This window comes from Microplitis demolitor, chromosome 6 (genome assembly GCF_026212275.2).
Source record: "Microplitis demolitor isolate Queensland-Clemson2020A chromosome 6, iyMicDemo2.1a, whole genome shotgun sequence".
Classification (NCBI taxonomy): Eukaryota; Metazoa; Arthropoda; class Insecta; order Hymenoptera; family Braconidae; genus Microplitis; species Microplitis demolitor.
In genome coordinates, this window is record NC_068550.1 from 4,176,796 (window position 1) to 4,204,659 (window position 27,864).

The 27,864-nt window shown below is 39.5% G+C and overlaps 4 protein-coding genes across 7 annotated transcripts; 2 read left to right on the plus strand and 2 right to left on the minus strand.

Annotated features, from left to right (window-relative positions):
* Nucleotides 1–244: 244 nt before the first annotated feature.
* On the minus strand, nucleotides 245–3,191 carry LOC103573396 (protein scabrous). The gene is made up of 3 exons (XM_008552475.3): nucleotides 2,926–3,191; nucleotides 2,460–2,799; nucleotides 245–1,608 (listed from the first exon to the last, which is right to left on the minus strand). The coding sequence occupies exons 1-3, from the start codon at nucleotides 3,189–3,191 to the stop codon at nucleotides 313–315; spliced, it is 1,902 nt and encodes a 633-aa protein (XP_008550697.2). The 3' UTR covers nucleotides 245–312.
* A 1,207-nt stretch (nucleotides 3,192–4,398) lies between these two features.
* Nucleotides 4,399–27,532, minus strand: LOC103573444 (inositol polyphosphate-4-phosphatase type I A). Of its 4 annotated transcripts, none has more exons than XM_008552548.3 (7): nucleotides 27,469–27,532; nucleotides 11,530–11,671; nucleotides 10,039–10,131; nucleotides 8,952–9,107; nucleotides 5,660–8,842; nucleotides 5,285–5,558; nucleotides 4,399–5,056 (listed from the first exon to the last, which is right to left on the minus strand). In XM_008552548.3, the coding sequence occupies exons 2-7, from the start codon at nucleotides 11,645–11,647 to the stop codon at nucleotides 4,924–4,926; spliced, it is 3,957 nt and encodes a 1,318-aa protein (XP_008550770.1). In that variant the 5' UTR covers nucleotides 11,648–11,671; nucleotides 27,469–27,532; the 3' UTR covers nucleotides 4,399–4,923. The 4 variants fall into 4 exon arrangements, with proteins under 4 accessions (XP_008550770.1, XP_008550763.1, XP_008550777.1 ...); XM_008552541.2 differs by lacking the exon at nucleotides 27,469–27,532 and adding an exon at nucleotides 11,876–11,967; XM_008552555.2 differs by lacking the exons at nucleotides 10,039–10,131; nucleotides 27,469–27,532 and adding an exon at nucleotides 11,876–11,967 and having other exon boundaries at nucleotides 4,400–5,056.
* Nucleotides 12,374–14,921, plus strand: LOC103573432 (exopolyphosphatase PRUNE1). The gene is made up of 6 exons (XM_008552520.2): nucleotides 12,374–12,453; nucleotides 12,715–12,956; nucleotides 13,064–13,329; nucleotides 13,464–13,765; nucleotides 13,971–14,153; nucleotides 14,288–14,921. Exons 1-6 carry the CDS (start codon nucleotides 12,418–12,420, stop codon nucleotides 14,453–14,455), a joined length of 1,197 nt encoding a protein of 398 aa, XP_008550742.1. The 5' UTR covers nucleotides 12,374–12,417; the 3' UTR covers nucleotides 14,456–14,921.
* On the plus strand, nucleotides 16,353–27,849 carry LOC103573422 (discoidin domain-containing receptor 2). Its single transcript, XM_008552508.3, has 9 exons — nucleotides 16,353–16,994; nucleotides 23,041–23,369; nucleotides 23,780–23,885; nucleotides 23,957–24,837; nucleotides 24,921–25,777; nucleotides 25,889–26,193; nucleotides 26,325–26,501; nucleotides 26,681–26,915; nucleotides 27,491–27,849. The coding sequence occupies exons 2-9, from the start codon at nucleotides 23,219–23,221 to the stop codon at nucleotides 27,827–27,829; spliced, it is 3,051 nt and encodes a 1,016-aa protein (XP_008550730.1). The 5' UTR covers nucleotides 16,353–16,994; nucleotides 23,041–23,218; the 3' UTR covers nucleotides 27,830–27,849.
* Nucleotides 27,850–27,864: the final 15 nt, after the last annotated feature.

Genomic DNA, 27,864 nt, shown 5'->3' on the forward strand with positions numbered 1-27,864 from the left:
ATCAGTATATAATTTAATCAACTTATAATTAATTTCAATACAATTTTTTTCTTTATTACTTTGTTTCAATGTCTTACAGTATATACATACGACTCAATCCTTTTATTTATCAGAAGCCAATAATTTAATTAAAGGAAAAAAATCTTTTATCAATTGATCACGTGCTTTCACAAAGAACGTTATAATATATAAAATAATAATATATAAATGAATATAAATGTACAATATATATTTACAGCAGTACTAAATTCTTTGGTTTTAATATAGTAATAATTATTGTTATTATTTAAATAAAATAATTATTGAGAGCGACTAAGTACGATGGCAATCGTTTTTTCTTTGAATAGACATCGTAGCAGCACCGACGGCCATCCATTCATTAGTGTCTGATTGATACCACGTTAATCCCAACGAGTACCGAGCATTTAAATTGGCATGCTGACAGTGACTGAACCACCAGCCGCCGTGATAGTTTGCCGCGCAATCTGCGGTACTTATATCCATATCGCGGTCTTTTGCGCTGAACGACATGCCGTTTTGATATGAAAACGCGTCAGTTGCGTTGCCAGAATAACCACCGACATGCAGCTGGTATCCGGTGTCCTCAGATTGTACATTGAAGTAATCGTAGTCAGCTCGCCATTTACTTCCGTAAATGTCCGTAAGATCGATTCTCAAACGCGTGCAGTTGTCGCGGGTGAGACGGTGAAGTGCTTCGTTGCCGACCCAAAACTCGTTGAGGGGAGACCCGAACCCGGATGCGTACTCAGACCACGTGCGGTCGAAGTCGACGATCCCGTCGACGCGACGAGCCACGACGATCCATCCATCGTGACAAGAGACTAGTAAAGGAGCACCCTGACCTACTCCTAGGAGAGTCAGACCGTCACGGGCGTCGCAATTGCCAGGAAGTGCGTCGACCATCAATCGGTACTGGTCCTCAACGTGCTCTAATTCGTGAGTGACGTTTATTGCTTTGGCTACGGACGACGTGAGATTTAGATTAGATAAACGGTCCAATTGTTTGGTCAGCTTGGCAGTTGTCTCTTGCTGGAGGTCACTTTTTTCTTGAAGCTTCGACGCACTTACGCTCAGAGCTTGAACTGTTTTACGCAAATTACCCAGCTCTTCGCGGGTTAACGACAGCTCGGCGTTCTTACGAGCTGCGTTCAAGTCCAAGTGAGCAATAGCGCGTTTCATTTCCAGCTGGAGAGATTCCTGTTTGTCCTCGAGAGTTTCGACGATTTCAAGATTCTCCGCAGACTGTTCTACCTTTACTTTAATGCCGTCTAATTGATTGGTGATGTTATCAATCCGGTTAGAAAGTTCTTCTTTTAAATTATTCGCGACCTCGGGATTGGACTCAAAGACGACTCTTTTTTCAATCATAGCTCGTTTGCGAGCGACTATTGATATTTTACGTTCAAGTTTTGAAAGACGTTCCTCTATTTTCCGGCTATATAACGACCGCGATAAACTGTGACGCATTGACCTGTGATGATCGCGTTTGTCTTGATCATAAATTTCATTCCGCGCTAATTGGTGATGCTTGTGTTGTATTGTCGGCTCCCACTTCAATGACTTCATCTCAATTTGCACTGTACTCAACTGTAAAATAATAATAAACATGTGTAAAAAATACGTTGTATTAAATTACTTTGTATCAAATTCTTTGTGGTTTTTTATATTTATTTTTTTTTTTTTTTTAACTATTAGCTAAAGTCCAGGCATGAAAAAAAATCCAGACTCAATGACGTGTCGTTGGTTTTAGCGTTGAAAAAAGGAGGGTTAAATAAAGTTACAAAAATAGACCAGGTGATAATCAAGAAAATGAAAAAGTAAAAAAAGAAGAGTAAAGTAATAAAAGAGAAGCGATTGGCCAGCGGCTCGTGTGAGGTAACACGCGCAGCCACCCCTGCTGCTGATGCTTTAGCTGCTTCGTTTGTGTCCCCAGGGCCCTGAATGCGGTCAAGAATATAAAAAGGTGGGGGATTACCACCTGCTCACCCGCTTGGCATTGGAATGGAACGCAGTGGAGGCGGAAGGCGACCAACCGAACCGGTGGGAGTGAGAGAGACACCCGGCCCGTAAGTTCATTATGATGAATAAAGAAGACACGGTAAAAGAAAGAGCAAGAGAATGGGATTGAAGGCTTGGGGGACTTGGTAATGTATAATATAATGTTGTATATATGTATATATGAATATATATAAGAGTAGAGAGACGTTGCGGCAGCTGCTGGCCGCCAAAACGAGAAACTGAAATTAAGGCCGGCTGCTAGCCGATAGCCTGCTGGCCCGCAGGTGCACATGCGTTTCATGTAAATAAGCATCTACTTGGACTTTGGGCTATCAAATGAAGTGGACATGCGGAAAATAATCTAAACTTTTACTCTTGACCAAATACTTAAATATGTAGCAAGTAAAAGAAGAGAAAATAATTAAATATTGAGTACAAACCTGACTGGCAACGTCGGCACAGCTTTTGGTCAATTGTCCAGCTCGCTCTTTAACGGAGGTAATGTCATCGCGGATTGTCCCCAAGGAAGCTTCAATCCTGGTCAATCTGCCGCCGAGATCCCGAATTCCGCGGCCAACCTGAGCGATGTCACCGCGCAAAAGTGAAAGCTCGCTCTTCATCAAGGCGCGTTGGGCAAGCTCTTCGCTGGCATTCTGGGTGCGTAATACCTCAGCCAATTCACTCTTTAGCTCAGTGACGGCGCTCCCTAACCACTTGATCCTCAGTCGCTCGTTCTTCGCCTCGTTGCCGCTTCCGCCGCGCAATCCGCTCACTTCCTTCCTACAAATGTAAGTTATTGTTAATGTTTTATTCAACCGTAACATTTTTAAAATCCTCTTAACCTAAGTACTTTATTTAAAAACTTAATGACAATAAAAAAAAATTTTGTTGCTCTGGCAGACTGACCTTAATTGCCGAACTTCATTCCTCAGTACCATTAGCTCGGTATTTTCTTCAATGGCTTTTTTAAGAGAACTCTCAAGAGCATTGTAGTCTTCCTGTCGATGATCCAGCAGCGCATTGACTTGTTCACTGAGTAATTTCACCGTGCTCGCTAATTCAGCCTCGGAAGATGAAGTTAATGAGGACGAGGGTGAGGGTGAGGATGAAGAGTTGACGTCTTGAAAAGCACTCACGACTAGGAGAAACACCAGACACTTAAGACACTCCATAATTTTGTATATTAGTAAACAGCAAGAATGTCAATGACTTAGTCAACGATAACGACCGTAGTGTGCCTCTTAGAGGCTGCACGCGCAACTCGTTAGACTATCCAAGTACTTGAGGTAATATATGTTTATGACACTGGGTTATATTATGTTATGTATTTTTAAAGAGAGACCTTTACGTAGAGACCGTTGAAGCTTAACTGAAGTAACAGAACCAAAGTCCAGGTGCTTATATCACCATGCCGGCACAAAGGGACGGGGTGGGCCACGGGTTGCTGGCTCTTGGCTGCTTGCGAGGCAGGTGTTCGCCGCAAACAACATCATGCCATCAGGTATAAAGCCACGATATATCTCCCCACCCTTTATTCTTAAACTCATGTATGTACTTGCCGAAATACCACCGTCTCCATACTCCGCAACAGAGGTTTTATAAATTCTTGCGGATATCATTAGCCATTAGCTCTGTGAAAACCTCACGGATTTATTAATATTGAGATTATATGGCATTACATCCTCTAGTTGCTGAGCATAAATTCCCTCTGGAGAAAACTGCCCAGCGTTTAGACCCAAGAGTTTGGAGTTTATGCTTCTAGGTCGAGGATTTGAGGGAATGATTTTTTGTTTGTCGGGACAGCTGCATTTATTTAAATCTGGTGGTTCTTTGATTGTGTGTGTGTATTTGTATGTGTGTTGAGCACGCTTGGGTAGATTATCCTTTTATTTGGGGATGTATATTATGTAGTTGTGTAGCCACGCGCCAGCCTCCGAGTCATCGTCGCCAAACTCGTGCCTGCGGGCACTCAATCGCGGGCATCGTCGATGTGGATAGAGTGGGATGGGATGGAAATAAGAATTAGTATGAGTATGAGGATATGGATGAGGATGAGGATGAAAGATTTCGTGTGCCAGCCGCAAGGGATGAGATAATAAATATAAAATACAGCAGATGGTTAGCAGGAACTTTAGACAATTCTGTCTACGATCCCGAATCTTTGATATAGACCCGAGCCCATTAATTTAATGAATTTTGCAACTGTGTTGGCTTTTAGCTTAATTTATACTCATATATATTTATATAAAACGGAAATTATATACAGGAAAATTATAATATTAGATATATTTATTATGATAATGATAATAATTTATTAAGATTTGATAACACTTTTACTTTTGTATAGATTATTTTATTTTATTTTTAAAAACAACTTTTTTTAGTTACATTTTTTTTTTCTACTATAATTTCAACAGTTAACATAATCGCGGATTTTATTTTAAAATATCACTACGTAATAATTACGTTTGCTTTTAATGATAATTAATAAGTGTTATATAAACTTAAAAAAAAACGTGAGGTATTAACCGTTAGTTTATTAATTAATTATCGATATTAATATTAATGTATACTATTTACAGGAGATTGTCGTTAATCTCGAGGATTAATGGCACTAAATCAAGATCATTAATCTCGATTATGGATTAACTCGAATTAATTATAAGAATCAATCCTACTTAATATTACTTCGTTATTTATTTATATATAAATATTTTAAATAGAGATCGCGAATTGCACGCTAGTTTTTTTTTAAATAATTAAGTAGTTGTCTAATTGACATTCGATTAAAATTTTTTATACAATTTTTAAAATTTAGTCTACTTTATTTTGTAGTTAAAATTAATTATTTTTTTTTTTAAGATTTGTGTGGTTGCTAGTTTGTAAATAAATAAATAAATAAATTTAAGTTTGTGCTGATCCGTAGGTTCCGGTTGGCGGACGATAAGCTTTTGGAAGAGTTAAAACTTGTATGCTATTAAACGCATATTTTCTTATTCCAATATTTTTCCAGGTATTTTCACGCCTGCATCCCTCGCTAAAAATTTAAAATTAAAAACTTAATTACTCGAGTGATATTTTGAATTTAAAAAAAAAGTTCATAGTAGGGATGTGCGAGTCGAGTCGAACTTTCTAATAATTCATAAATGTTCGAATTATTCGTAAATTCTTGAACTATTCGATTCGATTCGAACCCAATTTGCACACCCTTTATATATATGTATATTCCAAGCTGTATAATTAAGATATAAGAAAGATAACTTACCTACGCATACAGTCCAATGCCCTTGCGTATTCATTTTCGGACAGGTGATACTCCGTTGCAAGAATGTTAACTTGCTCGAGGGTAATTGACATCCCAGTTCTGTCTTTGGCACTTTTGCAGCTGGTAAACCTCAGTCCTTTCATACGTCGACAAATCTGTGATGACAATTGGAGTATGTCTGTGTTTTTTGATATTTTTGCATGTACGCTTGTCTTCAAAGTTGACATCATGTCTGATAATAAACTTTGTTTTACAAATGAACGTCCGCCGGTCACTAGCAACAAAAAGAAAAAGAACGACCATAAAATTAATTAGCGCTAAAATATTTTTTAAATTGATGTTAAAAAAAAAAATTTTTTTTTACTTGAAACTTACGTCGTGAAGAATTTGTCTCCATAGGAAGATTGAGTTTCTTAAACCTCAAATAATACTCATTAAGTCTATCGAAATTGTCAATGTTACTTTTTTCCTGTGGTTTAGTGTTACCCAAACTCTCGGCAAGAGTCGCAAGCTCATTGATACCGACGTTAAAAAATACTGGAGTGACATTGAAGGCAAGAGTTTGCCGGGAAGACTGCGGTAATGGAAGCAATGAATAAATACCATCAGGAACTGGAAGTATGACAGTTAAAGCAGCACGTGATCCGACTACTCTAGGCATCGGCAACTGAGGATTCACGAGACTTGTGTCGTCTATTTTAGAATGAGGTAACCCGCATCTCGTTAGAGTAAAAGTAACAGTGTGCAAGTCTTCAACAGCGACGGCCATGTCACCCCACATGTCAATCTCGTCCCCGTAGTAGCTGAGAAGCGCCTCGAAAGACACAAGTGGTCCCAGGGTGGTGAGAATCAAGAGGAAAAGTGGATCCGGGCGTTGGCACCAGAGTTTAGCCATCAAACCGGTGACGAGTGCAGTCAGCGCTTGGCTGAAACAGACGTCGCGACGATAGCGAACGTTACAACTGCGCTGGGCGAGTTTAGCATCTTCTTGAACACGAAATACCGAGTGGGTAAGTCGGGCAGTTTTCAGCAACCCGTCCATAGCTTGCCGTAATTTCTTCATACTCGGTCGCAATTCGCTTGTCCAGTCGACAATCGACGCAAAATCCAATCCCTCGGTAAATTTATTACGCTGACCAGAGTTTTTGATAACGCGAGTCATTGAATCGACAGCTTGACAAACGTCTTTAGCTTTTGCAAATCCCGTTGTCGCTTCATCTACACTTGCCTGTGACGGCAAACGCTGTAATGAATTGCCAGTGTCCAAAAGCTTACTGGACTCTTCGCTCTTAAAATCATTCTTTGGCTGAATGGTCACGACATTAGAGGCAATTCTGCTGGTCGGAAGACAAGCTCTCAATGGCTGAGTACGAGGCATTCCGTTTTTATTACGCAGTCTCACTGCTGGACTACTACACCGTCCACAAAGAAATTTAACTTTCGACACCAGACACATAACGCTCGCTTCAATATTCAATTGCGTTAAATCCCAAGGCTCTGGCTCATCCGTTGGCTTGTAATAATTTGCCGATGGTGAATTGCACATTTTTTGGGTATCAAGAAAACGTTTGCTGATATCGAGCTCGCCATTAGCACGCCCATCCTCCTCTTCCTCCTCCTCATCTTCTTCCCCCTTAACTATTTCTTTACCTACTTCTCTATCACCATCATCATTACGTTCATTAGTATTAATATTATTATCCCCATCTTCCTCAATGTCTTTCTCATTATCCAGAGTATTTTTACAGTCACGATCATCCTCGACCTCAGGAAATATCACAAAATTTTCATTTGTCGTGATCGCCTCAAGATTGTCATCACCATTATTACTTTCATTATTTCTACAATTAACAGAGTACTTGCTACGAGTGCTCTCTTTAGTCCACATATCTTGTACACATTCAGGAGTGTCTGGCGTAATGAGATCATCGAAATCCGGGCTTTTAAGATCAAAGTTTAGTTGCTGAGTAATTCGTTTAAACGGCGATAAAGACTGATTACAGTGCAAACTCAACGTCAAACTTTCGTCGTTATGATTTTTAGTTTCCTCGGGTATTTTTGCTACCTTGTATTCCTCCAGGAATGTCAGCGCTTCCTCGACAAGACCTGGGTCCCAAAGACTCAACAGTATACGAGTTTTAGAAATCATATCTTCACATATTGGAAGCATTCCACTGGTTTGTTTTTCCTTGGCCAACTTCATTAACGACCGCATGGCCTCAACAACGTCTCTCCTCAGCTGTTTAATCGCCTGTATAGCGTCATGTGCCATCGTTATTTTCGAAGTGCCCTGGTACAGTTGACTATGTCGTGTTGGAGACTCTTTTAATGCCTGTACCAAGCGCAGCAACCCGCCATTCTTGCTTTTGTGTGAGTGCGCAGTAAATGCACCGACACTTACAAAATCATAGAACCCACATTTATTTAACGTGTCATTGTGAACCCACATTCGCTGCAGATGAAGATTCAAAGGAGCGAATTCTAGTGTACGGTCATTTTTACGCGACGAACGTTTAAAGTAACTGGCCTTGAATGCCGCTAAATTTTCTTTTGCCTGGGAATAAAGATGTAGAAGATGGAGATGACGATCAAGGAGCTCAACTTGTTTTGTATGCCATGGCTCACGCAATTCGCCCATTCCGGCAACTTCCTGTAGCAATTCCTTCTCCTCCTGGATCCAGATACCTAGTAACTGCTGAGGGAATTCAAAGCACAGTTTACTCTCGGCCATAATTTCATGGACGCAAATATCTCCCCCGAGACCTGAATGAAACCTGTATGTCTGGACGTAAGGGTTAGCAAAGAGCAATTTTAACTGTCCCTGATGAGGTAACTTCATTTTGGTACCCAGTCTCGGAGGTAACGACTGCGAGCGTCGATGACAGTAACCCGCGTTATTTGTACTTGGAATGTTTCTCGACGGAGTGCTTTCAGTGCTGTTTCCCTTGTCATCAGCCTCCAAACTCCAAACATTTATCGTCAAAAAACCCACCGTCGTTGCCTTGGCGGACTTCAAAGGTATCCTCAGTCTCGGGGTGTCTTGGACCGCACTAAAAGTTACGCAAGCACTTCCAATGGGTGTTGCCGTCTGACTGACTCTCTCCCGCACATCATAAGCCGTTATCCTCACCTTGGTATCCGTATTCAAGCCGTCGCTCGAGCGGAAGCTCACGGTAGTCAAAAATCCCGGGTTGCTACTCCTCTCAACAACTTCCGTACGCGCGTACTTAATCCACGTGCAAGACTTGGCCACCTGAACGTCAATTTCGAGGACCGGGTTCGGCGGACGGCCATGTCCATCACAGAGAAGGTTATCACAAGACAGTGATATCTCGCAGACAGGTATTTCCGCAGGGTCAGTCTCAATGCCCCTTTGTAATCTCAGCATATGGATATCGGTATCATTTTTATGACCCGATGACATTTCAATTCGTTCACGCAATGCGAGCAATTGATTTCTCATGCACTCGTAACTCGCCAATTGGAGAGCTTGTAACCAAGAATCACGTTCTTCTGATGAATTCGCACCTAGTTGTTGATACAATCCTCCTTCAAACACTGTAATTACATATATCTATATATTTTTTAATCAACATACTATTGACACTAATTGACAACTCGTAATTACAATCAATAAAATAAAATAAAATAAAGTATATATAGTTACCTATACTAAAACCAAAAATAATTTGACTAGTTGGCGGTTCAATGCGATAAGAACACTGTTCTAAAATAATAACTCCCATTGGCTCCGACCATTGTTCCTTTGATTTAAAGTAAAATAAAAGATTGCCACGTAGACGACACCAACGCTCGAGGCTTACTGTGAATGAATTTAAAAATAATAATAAAAATAACATTAATAAATAATACATATATGATAAATTAATAATCCATAAATATATAAATGCAATGTCTTAATATAAATAATAAATAGCTACAAATACATAATAATTAAATTATAATTCAAACGTCTATCCATTTGCATCGACGAGCATTATGTTCATACTGACTTGCATGGAATTATAAATTATTCAATTGACGTCACAATGTGTCATGCTACGTTTAGTAATAAATAATAACCCATGAATACACCACAATCATATATAAATAACATGCAACAATGCTTTACGCATGCAAATTCATTTTTATTTATTTATTTATTTATTTATTTATTATTACATATTTTTCTGTTGTTGGTTTTCGTTCAACGCGCGCTTAAATATTTAAATATTTAAAATCAATACAAGTAATAAGTAATTAATAGTTTTTTTTTTTTTTATTATTTCCTACAGAATAAGCCCCGTACACCTGGTGCATTTTACATCAGCATAACAATATAATTAAAACCTAAGATTGTAAGTGTGTTAGTAAGTATGATTATTATTAATTATTATCTACGGTGAGGTTTAATAAAACGGTGATTAATTAATGGTTATAAGAGCGTGGGAAATATTTTGTGATAAATTAGTAACCAGGATTATCTGCGACTATTTTTTTTTTATTTAGTTTTAGACTCAATAGTATTGAGAAACCAGATAAGAGTATTTATAGATTATTTGGTGTAAAGGGGGAAACAAGTGTGTTTTTTTGTAGCTTTGTGTGTCAATATGATAAATGGTATGATGCATAAAACAGTCTTAATTATAAAATCAATAGTGTAAATTAGCGGGTGAGTGATGTTGGGTAATCGGATTACAGAATAAGTGAAGTATAGGTAAAAATGTTTAAATGCACTCGATGATATATGGTACCTTTGCTTGTGCTGGCTGAAACACAACTGAGGTTTCGTAGAGTCTTATGGGTTTTTCCTTTTTGTCTTTTGCGGTCAACTTTTTTACCAGTACCTGGAAATTATATTCGAGGTACCGAACTGTTTAATTAAAACAACAAATACCAAAACCCCGTATTTACAATAGGAGTCAATGCACAATTTATTTTAATTATTTTATTATTAATTTATTAGACATGTAAATCAACACTCATTAATTTATGGTTTAGTATTTAGATTTTATTTTTATTTATTATGTTTGGAGTTTGTGATTAAATTGTCATGCATCACATTAAATCATAATTATGAAATAATGGTTTTTTTTTTTTTTTTTTTTTTTTTTTGAGAAAATATATTAAAAATAAAATCTTTATGGAAATTTATGGAGTTTTATTTTATGCTAGTTGATGATTACGTCTAGTCATGCCTGTAAAAAATAAATTTTATAAAATAACAACATTTAGAGGGAAGGTTCTAGGGTAGACTGAAAGATTTTTTGAGAATTTTTCTTTTTTTTCAAATTTTTTTACAGAATGAGATAAAACAGATTTTTTTTTTTAATGCAAACTCGATTTTTTATTATTGTATATAATAAAATATATAGGATATATATAAATATATGAAATATATTTTGAATTAACAGTAAATCCTTCGAATCAACTACAGATTTAAAAAAAATTTCCGGCTAAACTACTGGAGATACAAAAAAAATGTATAATTCCATTTTAACAGAAAATTTAATTCTCTATAAAAAAGATTCTTATAAATTTTTATGTATATTCAATAGTTTAAATAAAATTTTAATTAAGATTTTTTAAATTTTTATCTCCTGTAAACAAGTTTTTTTTATTTGACTATAAATTAAATATGCGGTTAAAGTATTAAGACCACGATAAAAATGTGTAAGAACAATTTTGTAGAAGATTAAATTCTCTATAAAAAGACCTCTGTAACTTTTTACGTACATCCAATAGTTTAGAGTTTATAAAAAGTTCAAAGTAAATATTAACTAAAAAAATTTTCACGCCTTTATTACTTTGTCAGAAAAACAGTAGTTATTTCTATAATGTGATCAATAAAAATTATCAGATGGATTGAATATTAAATAATTAATTAAAAAAAAAATTCCCAAATATCTTTCCTACCAAAATTAGAATTTCTTGAATTAATAAACAAGCATTTAAAATAAAATAATTAAAAAATATAAACTATTCTATTAATTAAACAAAAAATAAATGAATTCTAATGTTTGCGAACTGTTAATTTATATAATTGAATATAATAATAATCATTCGCTGTTCATATTTCATAATAAAAAACAAAAACTTGATAAATACATTTAATAAACATGCGAATTTATAATGATAACAGGAGATAGCTACATTTAATTAATAAATTATCAATCAGCATCCTCTTTCTAGGTCAAATAAATTAATAAAAGGAGTTTTGATTTTTTAAAAAATAACAAACTCACTCTCAGTCCTTCGAAAAAATCCCTCTTGCCGTTCCCGAATGTACAAAATTCCCTCTTTTTCAAATTTTTGGGATGGCTGAGTAGCCAGTGTCATTAACTCCTGCTTATTGAACCTCATCCTAATTTATTTTCACTTTACCATCTGTAATTAAAATAAACAAAACAGTTAAATAAATTTAATTTACTTCATCAAAGCGTTATTCAAAAAAATATATTAAATAAATTATAACCTTAAATTAAAATTTAAATATAAATGAAAATTGACAATTGAATAAGTTATTAATTTGACAATTTTAAAACCAGAGGATGTTTAATTAAATATTAATGTAGTTGAGGTGAAACTCACGGTTAATGATTTTTAATTAAAACAGGAAGCTTCTGGCATCTTGATAATAAACCACTAGGTTAATTTTAATCATATTATTTATTAATTAATAAATAATATTTAAATAAGAATTATTGATTATTAATAACTTGGTTAAGTTAAATATTAATAATGATGTCATATTTTATTTTTATTATCACTCTACTTGACATCTAGGTTTGACTCGAAGACACTTCACTCTTGCGCCATTGATCTATTGGCGAAAGCTGCTTTTTTTCTCTCCTTTTTTTCTATTTCTCGTTTCACACGATCATATGTTCACTGTTTTATCTGATAATTTTTTAATTAAATTAACAATCCATCACTTGAATTTAAAAAAAAAATAATTTATTTTTATCATTCACAAAAACAAATAAAATAAATATAATTAAAAGTGAGTAGTTGAGTGTCATTATATATATATAATAAATCCCACGCACATTTTCCTGTTTATTTTTTCTCAACAATCCAAAAGTGTAATAATAAATTCTAACCTCAAGAAGACATTACACAAGACAATTATCATGGAAGAATTTCTTGGAGCCTCAAAAAAAGCACTGGCAAGTTATTTTGTGTAATTAAGATAATTATTTTATTTTTCTGATTCAGTGTAATGACATTTGGGTGGTGGTTTAAAGACCGGTTGTAATCACAACAATTAAACTCCTCATTCTGTCACCTGAGTTATTTTTTTAAATGACAGGTTGCGCGCGCGGTTTTAATTGCGCGCGCAACTGCACACTGAGCGGGAGGATTTAAAAGTGGAAAAATAGATGACTAGAAATTAGGTTCTTTTTTTTTTTAATTTTATTTTATTTCAGGAAAATTTAGGAAAGTTCAAGAAGATTAAAGTGGTCCTGGGTAATGAATCATGTGATTTGGACTCGGCGGTGTGTACGCTAGTTCATGGATTATGGCACTATGATAAATTAAAGTGCGAACATGTGGATGATGTTGCGGTAATACCGGTATTAAATGTTACCAAGCGTATGTTTAGGATAAAAACCGAAGTGGTCTACGTATTCAAGGACAATAATGTCCCCTTGGAGTTGTTGACGTTTAGGTAAGCTCTGTTTTTTTTATTGTCCCTGTCTGTTTGATCGGAGAAAGGAAAAAAAAGATTATCAGTTAATTTATTAGTGTATAGCATAAACACATTAATGTTTAAAGGGACGATATTGATATGAGGGAGCTGAGTGAACGACAGATGTTGGAATTGAGTCTTGTGGATCACCACACGTTGACCGATTACGATGTGTCATTGGCAGACTCGGTCGTAGAGGTGATCGATCACCGACCTCAAGATACGAATTGGCCGTGGACAGGTCGCGATATTAATCTGAAAAAGGTCGGCAGCTGTGCCACCCTCGTTGCCAGAAATATATTGGATAAAAATCCAAGACTACTCGACCAACAGATCTCGAGTTTGTTGAAAGGCAATTATCTGTCCGCTTCGTAAAAGCAATTTAATTTAGTGGTTTTAATTTTTTATATTAATATTAAATAACTCTTGCTTCAGCTCTATATTTATTTTATTTTATTTTATTAACATTCTATTTAAAATTAACAGGGCCAATTTTGATAGACACGAGTAATTTTTCCGAGTCAGTGGCACGTGCAACTCAACTGGACATTCAAGTGATGCAAGAGCTGGAAAAAATCTCTACCACTACCAACACGAACAGTAACAGTAACAGTAGTAGTAGTGGTAAATCCACCCCTTCTGAAACACAAACGAATCGTAATAAAATTTATTCAGCTATTTTAAATGCCAAGACTGACATCAGTTGTTTGTCGCCCGAGGATCTTATTCTAAAAGACTTAAAGTTCGTCAACGGAATTCCTATTCCTGGGTTACCAATTCTTGTAGAGGTTTGTGTATGCACGTGTACGAGTATAAGTATGTGTATATATGAGAGTATATATGAGAAAAATAGCGTGTAGATGCTGGTACAAGAGACACGACTCTAGAATTTTTCCATTTGAATTTTCACTAGATTAGAGATGCTCTCTTGCACCTTCACCTCGCGTCCAATAGCAATCCGACGATCCGTGAAGCATTCAATTTTACTTTTAGGAATTCTTGAATTTAAATGGCGCTTTGGAAGCCGTGAATTCGTTTACAAGGGAACGTGAATCCCAGCAAGAGCCCCAACATCAACAGCGTCTCACGGTAATCTTAGGGATGAATTTAAAGGGCCAAGTGGTGAAGCGAGATCTCGCAGTATTCTCTTTCTTACCCAATGATCTGGAAAATAAAGTAAGTGTTTCAGCAATTTTTTTTTTCATCAACTCCTCGGTCTGTATTCATCTCGCATACTTACCAAGTAATTGTTTAAGTAATTTACCCTTTAAATTTTTATCTCAGACACTAACTTTTAAATCGAAATGTAGATCGTAAAAGCACTTGAAAGTGGAAACGCGGAGCTGGATCTGTCACTGTGCCGTAGTACATTTAAAGAAAACTGGAGCTTGAAGCTGTACAAACAGGGAAACGTGCGGGCGACACGGAAGCAAATACTGCCGATTATACAAAGCGCATCGGCTGGCTGGCAATGTTGACCGTGTCCTCTCTCCATCCACTAAACACTCCACACTACGGTACATACGCCACACACTAGACTACTTCTAGTAGCATTAAACGTATATTGTACCACTTTATACTGTAGCAATCTAAACATTAAACTTTCTGTTAAGTTAATTACAAGCCTTCTTATCTAATTGCAACGCTCATCGTATTCCTTATCTACCCAGCACCACTCAAAGCGAATTAATATAACTTGAATTTCATTTTCAACGTCCGGTTTTTTCACCGGCCGAGACTCCGGAAAGGGGATGGAGCACCAGAAGCTGCTAGTGGAGCCGGAGGATCGTAGGATCCCAGGATACACCAGCAGTGTGCGTTAATTTCATTAAATTATCAGTTTGACAAAGGGGAAGACAGGCAAGGAGAGGTGAACAAAAGTATAAAGATGAGATGAGAACCGTCTGACCCAACGGGGAGTAAATCCACTGGGCGTATTCAATTCTCGCAATAATCCTCGCACATCCACCCCCCGTCGGCGTGCTGTTGTTGTTGTATACATCTAGCACTAAAAGCGTCGAGCGCGGCGTAGTCGAGTGAGTGAGAGATAAAGGCTTCATAAGAGACGTTACGTCGTCTCATCTACTTTTCTGTATATGATATATTATATAGATACAGGCTCCTGTAGCAGCAGCATATGGATGGATGGATGAGAGTCACTCGCGCTTGCCGCGATGCTGATGCTGAAGTTCTCGCTCGCATCCAGATCGTTATGGATCGGTTGTTAAAACCTTGCGTGGGGGTGTTGTGAGATTGCTACCAGCGGAATGCGGTGAATCATACCGTGAGAGGGTTCGCAGAGGGCGCTTAGCCTTTATACAAAGATAAAAAAAGAATCTCGGAAGAAAGAGAGGCGAGAAGCATCAGCAGCGAGAGCGTCGGGACGCAATATAAGCAGCTACCAGCCACCAACTCATATCATCTCGCCTCTGTCTTTATTTCTTTCAACGGCCGCCTCTCTTTATACTTGTGTATACGCTTACCTCATCGCACATCGTTTGTTCGCATCGCAGAGTCGCAAGCGTGTCAAGGGTTTTTACGCTTGTATACTGACAAGAGACCACCAACACCATCGCCACCATCAACGTCACCTCGGCACGCCGGTGAGGGATTATTTGAGTCAGTGCGAAAAATAAAACAGGAGATAGAGTGAGTGGTATTGTGGAGGAGCGTAAAAAGCGAAAAAAAAAAAATGGGGAAAAAAAAATGATGAAAAAGAAAAAAAGTCGGAGGAACAAATCGTAGCGATTAATTCGAGCCCGTAGCACATAGGTTGATCCATCAGTTCTAGCCTTTAATTTATGATCTAGCTCTTGAATCGTCCTCTCGCTCTTTCTACCACCGCTCGCTTTGTATTATCACCAGCAACAATTCCTCATCGCGTGCCTCATAGCAACGTACGCTTATATAATGTATATAGACATATATATTAGAGTACCTATAGCTGTCTCATCAATCCTCGCGCGCGGAAATTACCAAGATTTTCCTTTCCTTTCAAGGCCAGAGACTAGAGTCTTGAACGAGCCGTAACTGCATAGCACACTTGATCTTCTTCTGGTTCTTGTTCTTGTTCTCGTTCTTGTTCTTCTATTCTCTCTTCCCTCATTTCGCTTTGCGGGTTCAAGAATCCTCTGGGTTTGTTCAAGTAACTCAGGAGCATCTCGTGGTTGACACGCGGCAGCGACGGCGGAGTATATATCAGGTAGGAGATTATTGATAAAGGGCCAGGATCGCGCATGGCGGGGGCATAAAACAATGGGATCTCCGGGGAGAGCGATGATAACCCACCGGCCTCGGGGGTACCAGAAGGTAGTAGTGGTAGTAGAGATGAGGGTTGGTGGTGGTAGTAGTTGTGTAGTAGTAGAACGAAGGGAAAAGCATGAACGCAACGGTGGAGGGTGTCCGCAGGTGTTTCCCGGCACTCTCGGATAGCCAAAGTGCCGTGCAGAGTCTATCCTATGCTACGTTATAGGTATAGGTATCACCGTGCACGAGATGAGAGAAGAGTAGAGTAGAGTAGAGAGTAGAGTCGAGAGTTGAGTAGAGGGGACCATCAGCCACTGCCACCGGGTGCCAGAAGAGAAGGGAGATACAACAAGGCGATGCTCGATTTTGCGCACTCGAGGCAGGCTGCTGTTTCAGTATTTTATCACAACCCTGATGCCGAGCCAGACAATTCTACTGAGACTCCTCCGGTGGATGCTGTGCCGGAGACACTAGCATTATACCATCGAGAACAGACGCAGGATTTCGAGAGTGCGCGCGAACATAAGCCAAGATCTGATTTGTGATAAAAAGACTACGGCTGGCAAGACGTTACCACCAAGTCGTCAACTCCCCCGCGCGTCTCCTTAAGCCCTTCGGCTAAAGTTGTTGTATTTTTTTTATTTTATTATTTTTTGAGTAATATCCTGGCGGGCAGGATACGGATGTTGGATGTTGGAATTCAATGGGTCTCAAGTCGTTTTCTACCTCCGGAAAGGATGAGACAACATTCCAGTACATCATTTATAAATGGTAAGTGTTATTGATACTTTTATTTGTTTATTTATTCATTTATTTATTTATTCATGTATTTATCTGTACAAGCTCGTGTTTATTTATTTATTGCAATGGATTGTTTTCAATAGCCACTGTGTTGTTTTTTTTATTTTGTTATGTTTTTATTTAATTTGACATTTATTTATTTAGTGTCGGATGTTACTGAAAATTAAATAATGATGCATGACTCGCAGGAGCTATCGACAAACTGGCAATGTCAAGGGATCACAGATGTAATATTAATTTACTATACAATTCACATGTCAATGTCTCAATTTATCCAACTTTAATCCTTGATGTTACTGCACCTGACATTTTGCCTAACTGTCAATAGCCACCAGAGAATCGTTTTACGAATGTTGGAATGAAGAGAGCTTCAAAAAAAAAAAAAAATTGAGTAAAATAAAATAAAATAAAATAAAAAAAAATACAATAAAACAAAAACAATGAGTGGAGGAGGAGAGTAGATAGAGTGAGAGAGATATAAAAACAATTTCCGAAGTCAAATCCATCGCGTACCGACGACTGCTGGCGTGCCCGATAAACCGTGGACCAAGGATCAATATCCATAATTGTAATTGAAAGTAAACATGGTCCACACGTGCAGAAAGGGGGTGCCTCAACCTCGATAGCAAAGTAATCGTTTCTTTCCTCATTCTTTTTATATTTTTATCGCTCGTTCTTTCTTTTCTCGTTCCCTTTATTTTTTTCCTTTATATTTTTTGGTTGTTAGAGGAGACTAGGTGGAAAGAGGATGATGAAGGGAAAAATAGGCACATCACGATTCTCATCGTCTGTTATACGGTGTAGGAGTAAGCGAGCAAGAGAAAAACCACCCTATAGATTCTGGACCGTATGGTTTGATCGCTCGCCCTTTCGACGTTGGACGTTAATCAATTACTCAATCGGCTCGAGCCCCTGGTTTTGCCCACTGCCACTGTACCCAGCATGTGTACCGTGTGTTTGTCAGAGAGAAACCAAACGAACGAATGAAGAAATGTTTCACGTCGATTATTGTTTGCCAATTTCACCATTTCACCTACACCCGCCCGCCCACTTGTGCCCACAAAAACAAACACACCCACACACACATACATACATTCACACGTACACACATTTACGCAATTCTATATCGACATTTTCACCATTTCCCTCTGTACTAAAATTCTCATCTTTCTCTCTTTACCTCTCTCTACTCGTGTCAACCACAATGAAAGAAGGAATTAGCGAGACTCAGCAAATTGACAGAATACGTGAAAATACACTTTGAAGTTATACACATTCATACATTAATACATACACACATACATACATAAATGACACTCATCTGGCACACAGACATGGGGAACATATTTATCTAGAATAGATCCAGCTAGCTAGCTAGCAAGCGAATAGTGGATTTGTCTAATCGACACGCTCGGTCGCTGATAAATGCAATTAGTCCCAACATTGTTCTCGTGTTTGGCGGTTATGTCGGCTCGCAATAATCGACATCACGAGCATCACAAGGGAACTACTATACGCCGACAACGCCGAATGACGAAGGGATATAATGCTGCTATATTATATATGTTTAGTTATACCAAGAGAGAACAACGAACAACATGTAGACATATCGCGGGCGGAAACGTATCGCCTGTCGTGTCGCATGGTTGCACGCGTCACCGGCGTACATTCACTCATACAACCCATAGGCATATATGCACATCGTATTATATAGTGCCAATACAGCCAGTGTACATGAGAAACAACAAAGGCTAAAGCCGGGTGGGTATGAGGCCGGGGTCCAACGATAATGGCTCAAGGAATTCGAGGGTGACGCCACGTACAGGCTTGCGAAGGCCATTCAGCGGCTGGTTAGTGGCTTAGGGGTAGGCGAACCTGGCAACATATGTGGCGGGATAAAAATCCTTAAATCCTGTCGTTATTACGTTCCATCTTTTACTGCTCTCTGGTTCTAGCTCCGGCTCTTGCTCTTTCTTTATTTTCTTTTCCCTTTTTCTTTCTTTTTTCATCTCAGTCCGCTGGTGTACATAACTATATATATGGGTTTTACGTCCGCCGACCGCCAGAGAAGCCGGCGGGACCGCGATCCGAGCAAATGGACCGAGAGGGTCGAGATGAGACGACTCTTGCTATTAGGAAATGCTTTTAGGCTCGTCTCACGCCCGGGATCTTAACCGAATTATCAGTACTCTCTGAGAAACCTCCAGTTGGTTCTATCTCCCATCCAGCAAAGCAACTGTACTGCCTCACTACATACATACATAAATATATTTACTCGTACTCATATATACATATATCTATATATCTATGTATATATTATACGATATACACTTAGCTTCCATCGTAGTTGACTCGCTCGCTCGCTCGCTTACTCACTTATTCACTCACGGTTTTTGCATACATATCCATCAGATACTACTGCCGTAGCATTATATATATTTATATATATTTGCATTATATATTCAAAATAAAACACATTAAATATCAATAACGACGGGCGACGATAAGAATCAAGGTCTGCTGGAGGGTTCAGATCACATCATCCGGGAGCATAAAGAGCTCCAGCCATCCTTTTTTCCCCGGTGTTTTTTCGTTACACCGGCTTTCAGACACGGTCACGTGCGCATGCAAATGAACCGTAATTCAATAGGAGCTTTTAGGAAGCTGCCGAAGCAAACTGGCTGCTGGGTGTTTTGTGTTCTGCAGCGGCCGCCGATCCACATGAACGATGAACGCGTCTGATGGGATGAGGCTGTATTGTGATTCTGTGTGATGGGGGCCCATCCTACCCTTCCATTACATACATAGATCTATATACATCTACGTACATCTAACACCGAGAAAATACGGAAAGCCCCCTGGATTCACCACCCTCGGTGTCGTTATACATCGGCGTAAGGCCGCGAGACAACATATAGTTTATGGCATTTATTATATATATGTATATATATATATTTATAGGTAAACGCCGGGAAAAGAGATAAATCGAGCGCAGGTGCATTCGCCAAGACATAAATGAGGGTGGGCTTTTGACGCGGACATGTTTTGACTGGCTTCCTTCATCGTCCCACAGCGATATAGAAAACAGGGGACAGGACCTCGGTAGATGAGGATTATGGTCAGGATGTATGTATGAGGGAGAGAGTATGAGATAGAATTGGAATGCAGAGGAACATAAACCTACAGACACAAGATCGATCGTCTAGTTGGTGTAGTAGTAGCAGTAGCAATAGCAGTAGCAGTAGCAGTAATAGTAGTAGTAGTAGCAGTAGCAGTAGTCGTGTAGCTGCTGCTAGGGGGTCCCGCGTGCGCACGGCAACCCGTGACGGTAAGTTATTCAATTCGCACACGAGTCGTTTATTCTGTTAGTCAAGAGTAGAGTATCCCATTACATTTAATTTTGGCGGGAGCGTATATGATGATGGATACGAAATAGACAAGAGGTCTAGGCTGTACACGCTGTTGATATGATATTGGCAGTTGGATGTTGGTTGCAGGATATAGGGTGGATGTGGATGAGGATGAAGAGCCGGAGGAAGGCTGGAGGGCCAGGGGGTGGAGTAGGTTGCAAGAGAGAATAGGATATGAGATGGGTTATGGGATATATATACGTATGTAATAAAGAGAGAAACAATGGCTGGTCGTTGACGATGCGTGCGCATCACGCGGATGGTCTTATACTGACTGGAATATGTAGATTTCCGCAGCGAGCCGAAATTAACTCGGTTACGACAGATTGCCCGTGAATAATTTCATCGCCTATTCAGCGCCGCGATAACTTTGTTGGCATACGCTCATTGTTCATCTCCCTAACACTAGACCAACTACGCCAGCGACGACGACCAAGTCTCTCCCAACTGTATCTATATGTATATCCATATATATATATATATATATATATATATATATATATATATATATATATATATATGTATCTCTTTTCTTTTGACTCTGCTTGGCTGTTGGCTCCTATATTGTCCTGTCATGTATAGCACTCGCGTGCGGCTGTGTTTTACAGCCTAATACAAGAGACACTGTATGAGCTTTGATGAAACAAGAGAGACAGCACTTTTGTCATTAAATTCTTCAATTTCCACTTCTTTGATACATGAAACCTTTTTTTACACGCTCTTCATCGTGGACTCTTCAACTCTATCTCGCGCGCCTTTTTAGTTACTTTGTCTTTTGGTCGTCTTTTTATTGTGCTCTTTTTTTTTTTCTACCTTTTTTATATATAAATTTTTTTGTTCTTTATCTTCCAGCCTGATGGCTGTGTGCCTTAATTTATATTTCAAAGCGCCGGAGAAACTTTTTACATTTTTTATCGGCCACCGAACGGGAACATGAACACGCTCGCGTTCACGTTGTTCTCAGTAGTTCCAAGTGGTTCGATTTTAAAATTGTATGGTGTGTAGTGTTGTGTGTGCGCGTCTGCGCTAGTCCACCAACACACCAACAGACCAGACTAGACCATAGTGAACCATACCAGATACAGACAGAGAGCAGTGCAGAGTCTCTTGGCGATACTCTAACCGGAAAATCGGAAATCGTTAGGCTTACAGCTATTCAGCTTCTGCGGGAGCAGCAGTAGTGGGTCCTCCAGGAGGATGAACTTTCAGTGACGAATGGACCGAGGCAAGGAGATGCCGACAACTAAGGAAATGTAAAAAGTAAATAGAGTAAAGTAAAAAAATGCCAACAGAGGAAGTAAAAAAAAGTAATGATGATAATAATAATAATGATGATAAAGTAAAAAACAACATATCGAGTCGGTCAAAAGTATCTTCCTGAACGTTGCGTCGTGGACACCAAGTATATATTGCGTATTGATCGTTCGTTTACTTGTTGCGCAGAGCAAACGCTGGGTTCCCTGTTCAACTCCCTGCCTGCCTCCTGCTATGCCAGCCATGTACCCTGCTCTATGCCTGCCTGCTGGTTCTGCCGTGCATGGCTGACTCTGCCGTCGTTGGTTACTCTCTCGAGCCAACCAACGATCCAGCCAGCAAAACCTCACCCTCTTGCTCTCTTTCATACTCTCTGCCTCATATCCTCATGTCTAACTTTCTCTCTCCTTCTCTCCTTCTCTCTTTCTCTCCCCTGGCATCCGCAGCTCGACGGTACTCAGCTTTTTCGCACATGCACAAAACCCTTTCACCGGTATAATTAATGCCCCAAACGCACTGTGAAAAAAGCAACACCCTTTAAAAGTTAAAAATTTCATTGGCATTCGGTCATTAATTCGATCAACTTTATCAATCCAATTGCCCTCGTCACACTATTGCTACAACTACAGCTCCTGCTGATGCCGGTCCTCGTGTCCTCTTTTTTTCCTCGTTCGTCGCTGCCCCTCGTTCGCCCTAAAAGCAAAGTTTGGGTATTATCCACCGACAAAGAGCTATACACATTTACATAACATATAATACAAACATACATACATATATAATGTATATCCGTCCACTTGTGTATAAATACATGTATATATTCTTGCCCTTTGGCTGTACACTGGCCGACAGGGCATCATCAAACTCTCGAATTAAAACTTAAGCAAATGGAAGATGGAGCGAAGTGGATATATATGTACATATATATAGCAATAGAAATAAATATACATAGCAATGAGATGGGAAAAGTGGATAGACTCGAATCAAAGGGTAAAACAATTTTTGTATAGAATCTCATTAAACTTCCGACTGCTTGGCATTTGTCGACTCACCGGACAATGAAAAGGGGCTAAAGTGGCTGCTGGCGAGCGATCTTTCCCGTGGATAAAACGCTTGGGAGCAGTGAGCAGGAGCGAGAAGATATTAAATGGGGTGGGTGGCACGGCGTGGGATACCGGGATATCTCGTAATGTCTTTGTCTAGTCTCCTTGGTTTGCTCCTTCGTTTACTTGTCTCCCCATTCCAAGCTTAATTTCCGCGTCTTCCTCTACGGCCAATTATAGCATTCGGCGTGCGCCCGAAGGGACGACAAACGGAACAATTAACTGTTCTCTTGTTCAACTGTTCTGTTTCAGCGTAAAATGCTATGACATCAGAAGCCGGTGGATGGGCCTGCAATGAGTTTGCTATGGCCATCATCGCACGGCTTAGCAGCATCAGCATCAGCAGTTGCAGTCGCAGAAGCAGAAGTAGAAGCAGTAGTAGTTAGGGCAAACAACTGGATTCAAATAACTGAAGCAGAGTCGGCATATCATGAGGAATACTACAGTACGAGTCAATCTGTTTGTGAGAATAGCTGTCGTCGCTGTTGTACTTTCGTCTATAGTTCCCCGCTGCTATTCAGCAGCGGCAGCAGCGACGGCAGTTGCAGCAGCAGCAGAGCACCAGATTAAGAATGCTTCCGGTGAGTATGAATAATCTACAGTGAGAGCGTCGCTCCGGAAATTTGCTCGCTCTCTACTACCTCCATACACTTTAACATCGTGTTCATCCTATCCCCGTACCACAACTGTACGTTCCTACCCGTTATACAGTTAACCAAGTGCCCAAGGGACCACCGACGGGCGCTGCTCCGCTCAACGTGCGGAAGCTCTGGAAAACGAGCCCTCGTCCAACCCGTACCCGCAACCCGCAACCCGTACCTGCACCCGCCTCAGCCGTATACCCAATGCCATTTCATTATTAACCATCTCACCACGCCACGTTACCTTCTATACACTATACGATTCTTTCATTTACTCCTACTCCAACTTGCACTGCTACTCTTCACTCCTCTTTGCTCAATACCCAGTTGATAAATTTATTATTTTACAGCCCAATGTGTACTCCCGCTGGGAATGGAAGAGGGTAAAATACCCGACGACGCGATATCCGCCTCATCTAGTTATGAAACCAAGTCTGTCGGTCCACAGAATGCGAGGTAATTATTATATTTACTCATAATTACGGGTGTTAATTTTTAAAATTTAATTAAAATATAATCAAACCCAGAATACGACAGGAGAAGAATGGGGGCGCGTGGTGTCCCAAGGCGCAGATTAGCAATGACATACGTGAATACTTGGAGATAGATTTGACGACGGATCACTTGATAACGTGGACAGAGACTCAGGGCCGGTTTGGCAACGGTCAGGGGCAGGAGTATGCGGAGGCATTTTTTTTGGAGTACTGGAGAGACTCCAAGTGGCATCAGTACAAGACACTTAAAGGTGATAGAATACTGAGAGGCAATAGCAATACGTACCTGGTGGAGAGGCAAAAACTTGAGTTGCCTTTCGTGGCGAGTAGGGTAAGATTTGTACCTTACAGCCAGCATCCGCGGACCGTGTGTATGAGAGTTGAAATATACGGTTGTATATGGGAACAACGAATAGTTAAGTACAAGATACCTCGGGGTGTAGCTTTTGGTCCCGGGGGTTCCAATGTTGAAGATACGTCTTACGATGGGCGTACAGATGTAGATCGTAAATATTTAATAGGTGGTCTTGGTCAATTAGTTGATGGTATGCTGGGCGAAGATCCCAGGGTTTCATCTAGCTTAGCTCATTGGGTCGGATGGACTGATATTAATCCCGTGCCGGTTGTGTTTGAATTCACAGACACTAGAGAGTTCAATGTATGTATTATTTATTCAGCAAATGCGCCAGTACGTGGAATAGAAGTATTTAAAAATATAAAAGTATGGTTTTCAAAAGACGGTATTGATTATGACTCATCGCCAATTGAAATGCCCGTTGAAGAAAAGTCACCCTACTCGCCGGGAATAATTCCCATCTTGGTATCATTAAAATCACGAGTCGGTAGGTTCGTAAAACTGGAACTCGAGCCACGCTCCAAGTGGCTTCTTATCAGTGAGATTTCCTTCGAGAGCCGTAAGTTTATATAAGTCTACTGGTAATAAGATACACTCTTGATATAATGAGACTCTTACTACTCAGACTCTCTTAATCTCCAGTTACAGGATCTAGGTCCGGTAATTCAAGCGACGAGAGGCTATTGGACATCGCGTCGAGTGCTGTTCAAAACGATTCCATGACAACCGAGGACCTCGGGTTTTTAAACGGCGAGGAATTCAACGTGACGGACTCCGAGGTCAACGGGAACCAGACGCCAGATGCATCTCCAGTGGGCCCACGGTGGTCGCAGACCTACATCGGGCTGGTGAGCGGTGCGTTGACGGTCCTGGCGCTGCTCCTCACCTGCACAGTCGTCCTGATGAAACTTCGCGGTCGAAACAAGGTAGCACTTCTACAAAAACACACGGCACTGCTTTGTGGCTCAACAGCTCCAGGTATAACGATAAATGTCAAGGATTTGAAGCTGCCCACGCCGATCGTCGTTAATGGGACCCAGTCCAGACTGACCGGCAGCTTGAAGAGGTCCTCGTCCAAGCTGAGGTCCGGGTCCATGTCCAGCTACGATGCGGCCACACTCATGAGGGAGCACATTCAGCAGAGCCATTCCTGTGACATGAGCAGCGAGTATGAGCATCGCAGTGTCTACGCCGAGAGCACATACAAACTTCTCTTCCCTGAGGAAAGATTCAGCGGATGTAAAACCGACTATGCGGACGTCGCTGAGTTTGCCACCGAGTCTACTAATGCTGCCGCTGTTTCTACCTCTTCCTCAGCCCCGACTGGCTGTGGTAGTACCAGTGGTACTTCTACAACAGTAGCGTTGCCCGAGGCGGAGGCAAATGAAAGGCCGCAACCGCAGACTCCCTATGCCCACAGGTCATCCAAGCATCATGGTTATTCATCTAAGGGCCATAAAGTCTACGAAGGATACTACGCTGCTACAGACATTCTCACGGTTTGTGTCTATTTTCATAAAACATTCATTAACTTACTTACCATTTTATCTCTTTATCATTATCTATCTTAAAACAAACTATTTCTACTTGGTATAAAGAGAAAATTTCAGATAAAACGACGAGAACAGCACACCGGATCTAGTCTGTTTACCTCATTATTGATCGAGGATTATCATAATCACCATCAACATCATCATCAGCATTATCATCATCAGCACAATGCCCTCGATAATTACGATATCCAGCACATATCGAGACACCGATTACGGATCTTGGACAAAATAGGAGAGGGCAGTTTTGGTTTTGTTCATCTGTGCGAGGCCAAAGGAATCCACAGTCCGGATTTGGGCACCATAAGAAATCGACAATTGGTTATTGTACGGTCTCTTTGGCGTGGAGTTACCGACTCGCTCAAGTAAATAATTTTGTTTCTCATCTCACTGCTCGCCGGATTTATTTATCCTTTTTTTTTTTTTTATTTTTATTTTTATCCGCAACATACTAAATAAATTAATTAAATACTCTCTGCTTTGTGGGTTTTATCAGGAAAGATTTTATGAGAGATATGTATGTTTTGGCTAAAATCCGTGACCCAAATATCACGAGAATAGTTGCATTAGTTGAGGAGGAGCCTTTTGGTGCGGTCTTCGAGTATGGCGAGCTTGGAGATCTGCCAGATTTCATTCGCAATCGTGAAAAATCAGACAACGAAGCGCCATTAAGGTACAACAAATAACTTCAAATAATAACAATAATAGACAAATGTATGAATTGATCCCAACCCAACATATTAATGCATGTATTGTTATTGCCATTGGCATTGATACTGATGTTGATATTGGGATTGCTATGCAAATAATTAATAAGCTATTTAATGGCAGTATAAATTTTGTAAATTGCAGTTATAATCGATTACTTAAATTTATTACACATATTGCATCGGGTATGAGATACTTGGAGAGCCTTAATATAGCTCATTGTGACCTAGCCGCAAGGAATTGTGTGGTGGGTAAGAATTTATCGATCAAGGTATCAGACCACGCAATGTATTGCAGCAAATACGATAGTGAGTATTACGTTAACGAGTGCTACACCAAGATACCACTTCGTTGGATGGCATGGGAGGCTGTATTACTGGCAAGTCTTTTAAATAATTACTAGGGGTGGGCGAATAGTTACAACCTACCAATTATTTGAATCGAACTTATAATCGGAAAACTCGACATTTCAAATAATATAAATTTTTCGAATTATTTGAAAATTCATGAGTAACTCATTGACTTAAAATTGTAATATTTTTTCCAATAATTCAAATTTCTGTCAGAGGTAAATAGAGTTTAGACACTAAAGAGTTCAGTTACTTTAGAAACTAAGCTCTCCCTTAAATAAAAATTGAATATTTGGGTGCATTCGGAAATGCTGTAGCTTTAGCTCTAATCAAGTGTTGCTATATAGAGCTAGAACATTTCCGAATGCACCCTTTGAAAGCTGACCAAAATTTCGTCTGTTCGAATCGAGTAATTTGAAAAGTTACAAATAATTAAAAAACTTTTGGATAATTATAAAATTGACGAATAATTAGAAAAGTTACGAATAATTCGAATAGTTTTGATTCGAACCCGATTCGCGCATCTCTAATAATTACATAACATAAAATAATAGTAATAATAATAATAAATTAAAAAAATACCTTCGTGATTTAAAAATTCCAGGGTAAACGAAGCTGTCAGGCAGATGTATGGTCGTACGCAACAACAGTATGGGAGATATTAACATACTGCGAGGACTTGCCATTTTCCGACATGACATCGGAGCAAGTACTCGAGAACTGCGGTAATTGGTACAACTCAACGACCACCAGTACTACGACAACATCTAGCTCGTTGTCTTGTTCATCCCAAGATAAGAAAACACGTGTACTATCACAGCCAGCAACATGCTCCAGAGATCTCTACCGCATGATGACCAAGTGTTGGAGTAAACACGCTGAAGAGCGCCCGAGTTTTGAGGACATTTACGTCTTCCTTAAGCGTTTAACGCTTAATGAATAGGAATATTGTAATAACGGAAGTTAGCTCGGCATGTT

Coding starts and splice junctions, on each gene's coding strand:
- LOC103573444 (XM_008552548.3), bottom strand. CDS start 11,647: ATGAGGTTCAATAAGCAGGAGTTAATGACACTGGCTACTCAGCCATCC. Junction 10,132..11,529: donor ATTTTTTCGAAGGACTGAGA/GTGAGTTTGTTA, acceptor TATAATTTCCAG/GTACTGGTAAAAAAGTTGAC. Junction 8,843..8,951: donor TATTTTTGGTTTTAGTATAG/GTAACTATATAT, acceptor ATGTAATTACAG/TGTTTGAAGGAGGATTGTAT.
- LOC103573432 (XM_008552520.2), top strand. CDS start 12,418: ATGGAAGAATTTCTTGGAGCCTCAAAAAAAGCACTG. Junction 12,454..12,714: donor GAGCCTCAAAAAAAGCACTG/GCAAGTTATTTT, acceptor ATTTTATTTCAG/GAAAATTTAGGAAAGTTCAA. Junction 12,957..13,063: donor TTGGAGTTGTTGACGTTTAG/GTAAGCTCTGTT, acceptor TAATGTTTAAAG/GGACGATATTGATATGAGGG.
- LOC103573422 (XM_008552508.3), top strand. CDS start 23,219: ATGAGGAATACTACAGTACGAGTCAATCTGTTTGTGAGAATAGCTGTC. Junction 23,886..23,956: donor GTCGGTCCACAGAATGCGAG/GTAATTATTATA, acceptor AATCAAACCCAG/AATACGACAGGAGAAGAATG. Junction 25,778..25,888: donor CTGCTACAGACATTCTCACG/GTTTGTGTCTAT, acceptor AGAAAATTTCAG/ATAAAACGACGAGAACAGCA.
- LOC103573396 (XM_008552475.3), bottom strand. CDS start 3,191: ATGGAGTGTCTTAAGTGTCTGGTGTTTCTCCTAGTCGTGAGTGCTTTT. Junction 2,800..2,925: donor AATGAAGTTCGGCAATTAAG/GTCAGTCTGCCA, acceptor TTACATTTGTAG/GAAGGAAGTGAGCGGATTGC. Junction 1,609..2,459: donor GTGCCGACGTTGCCAGTCAG/GTTTGTACTCAA, acceptor ATTATTTTACAG/TTGAGTACAGTGCAAATTGA.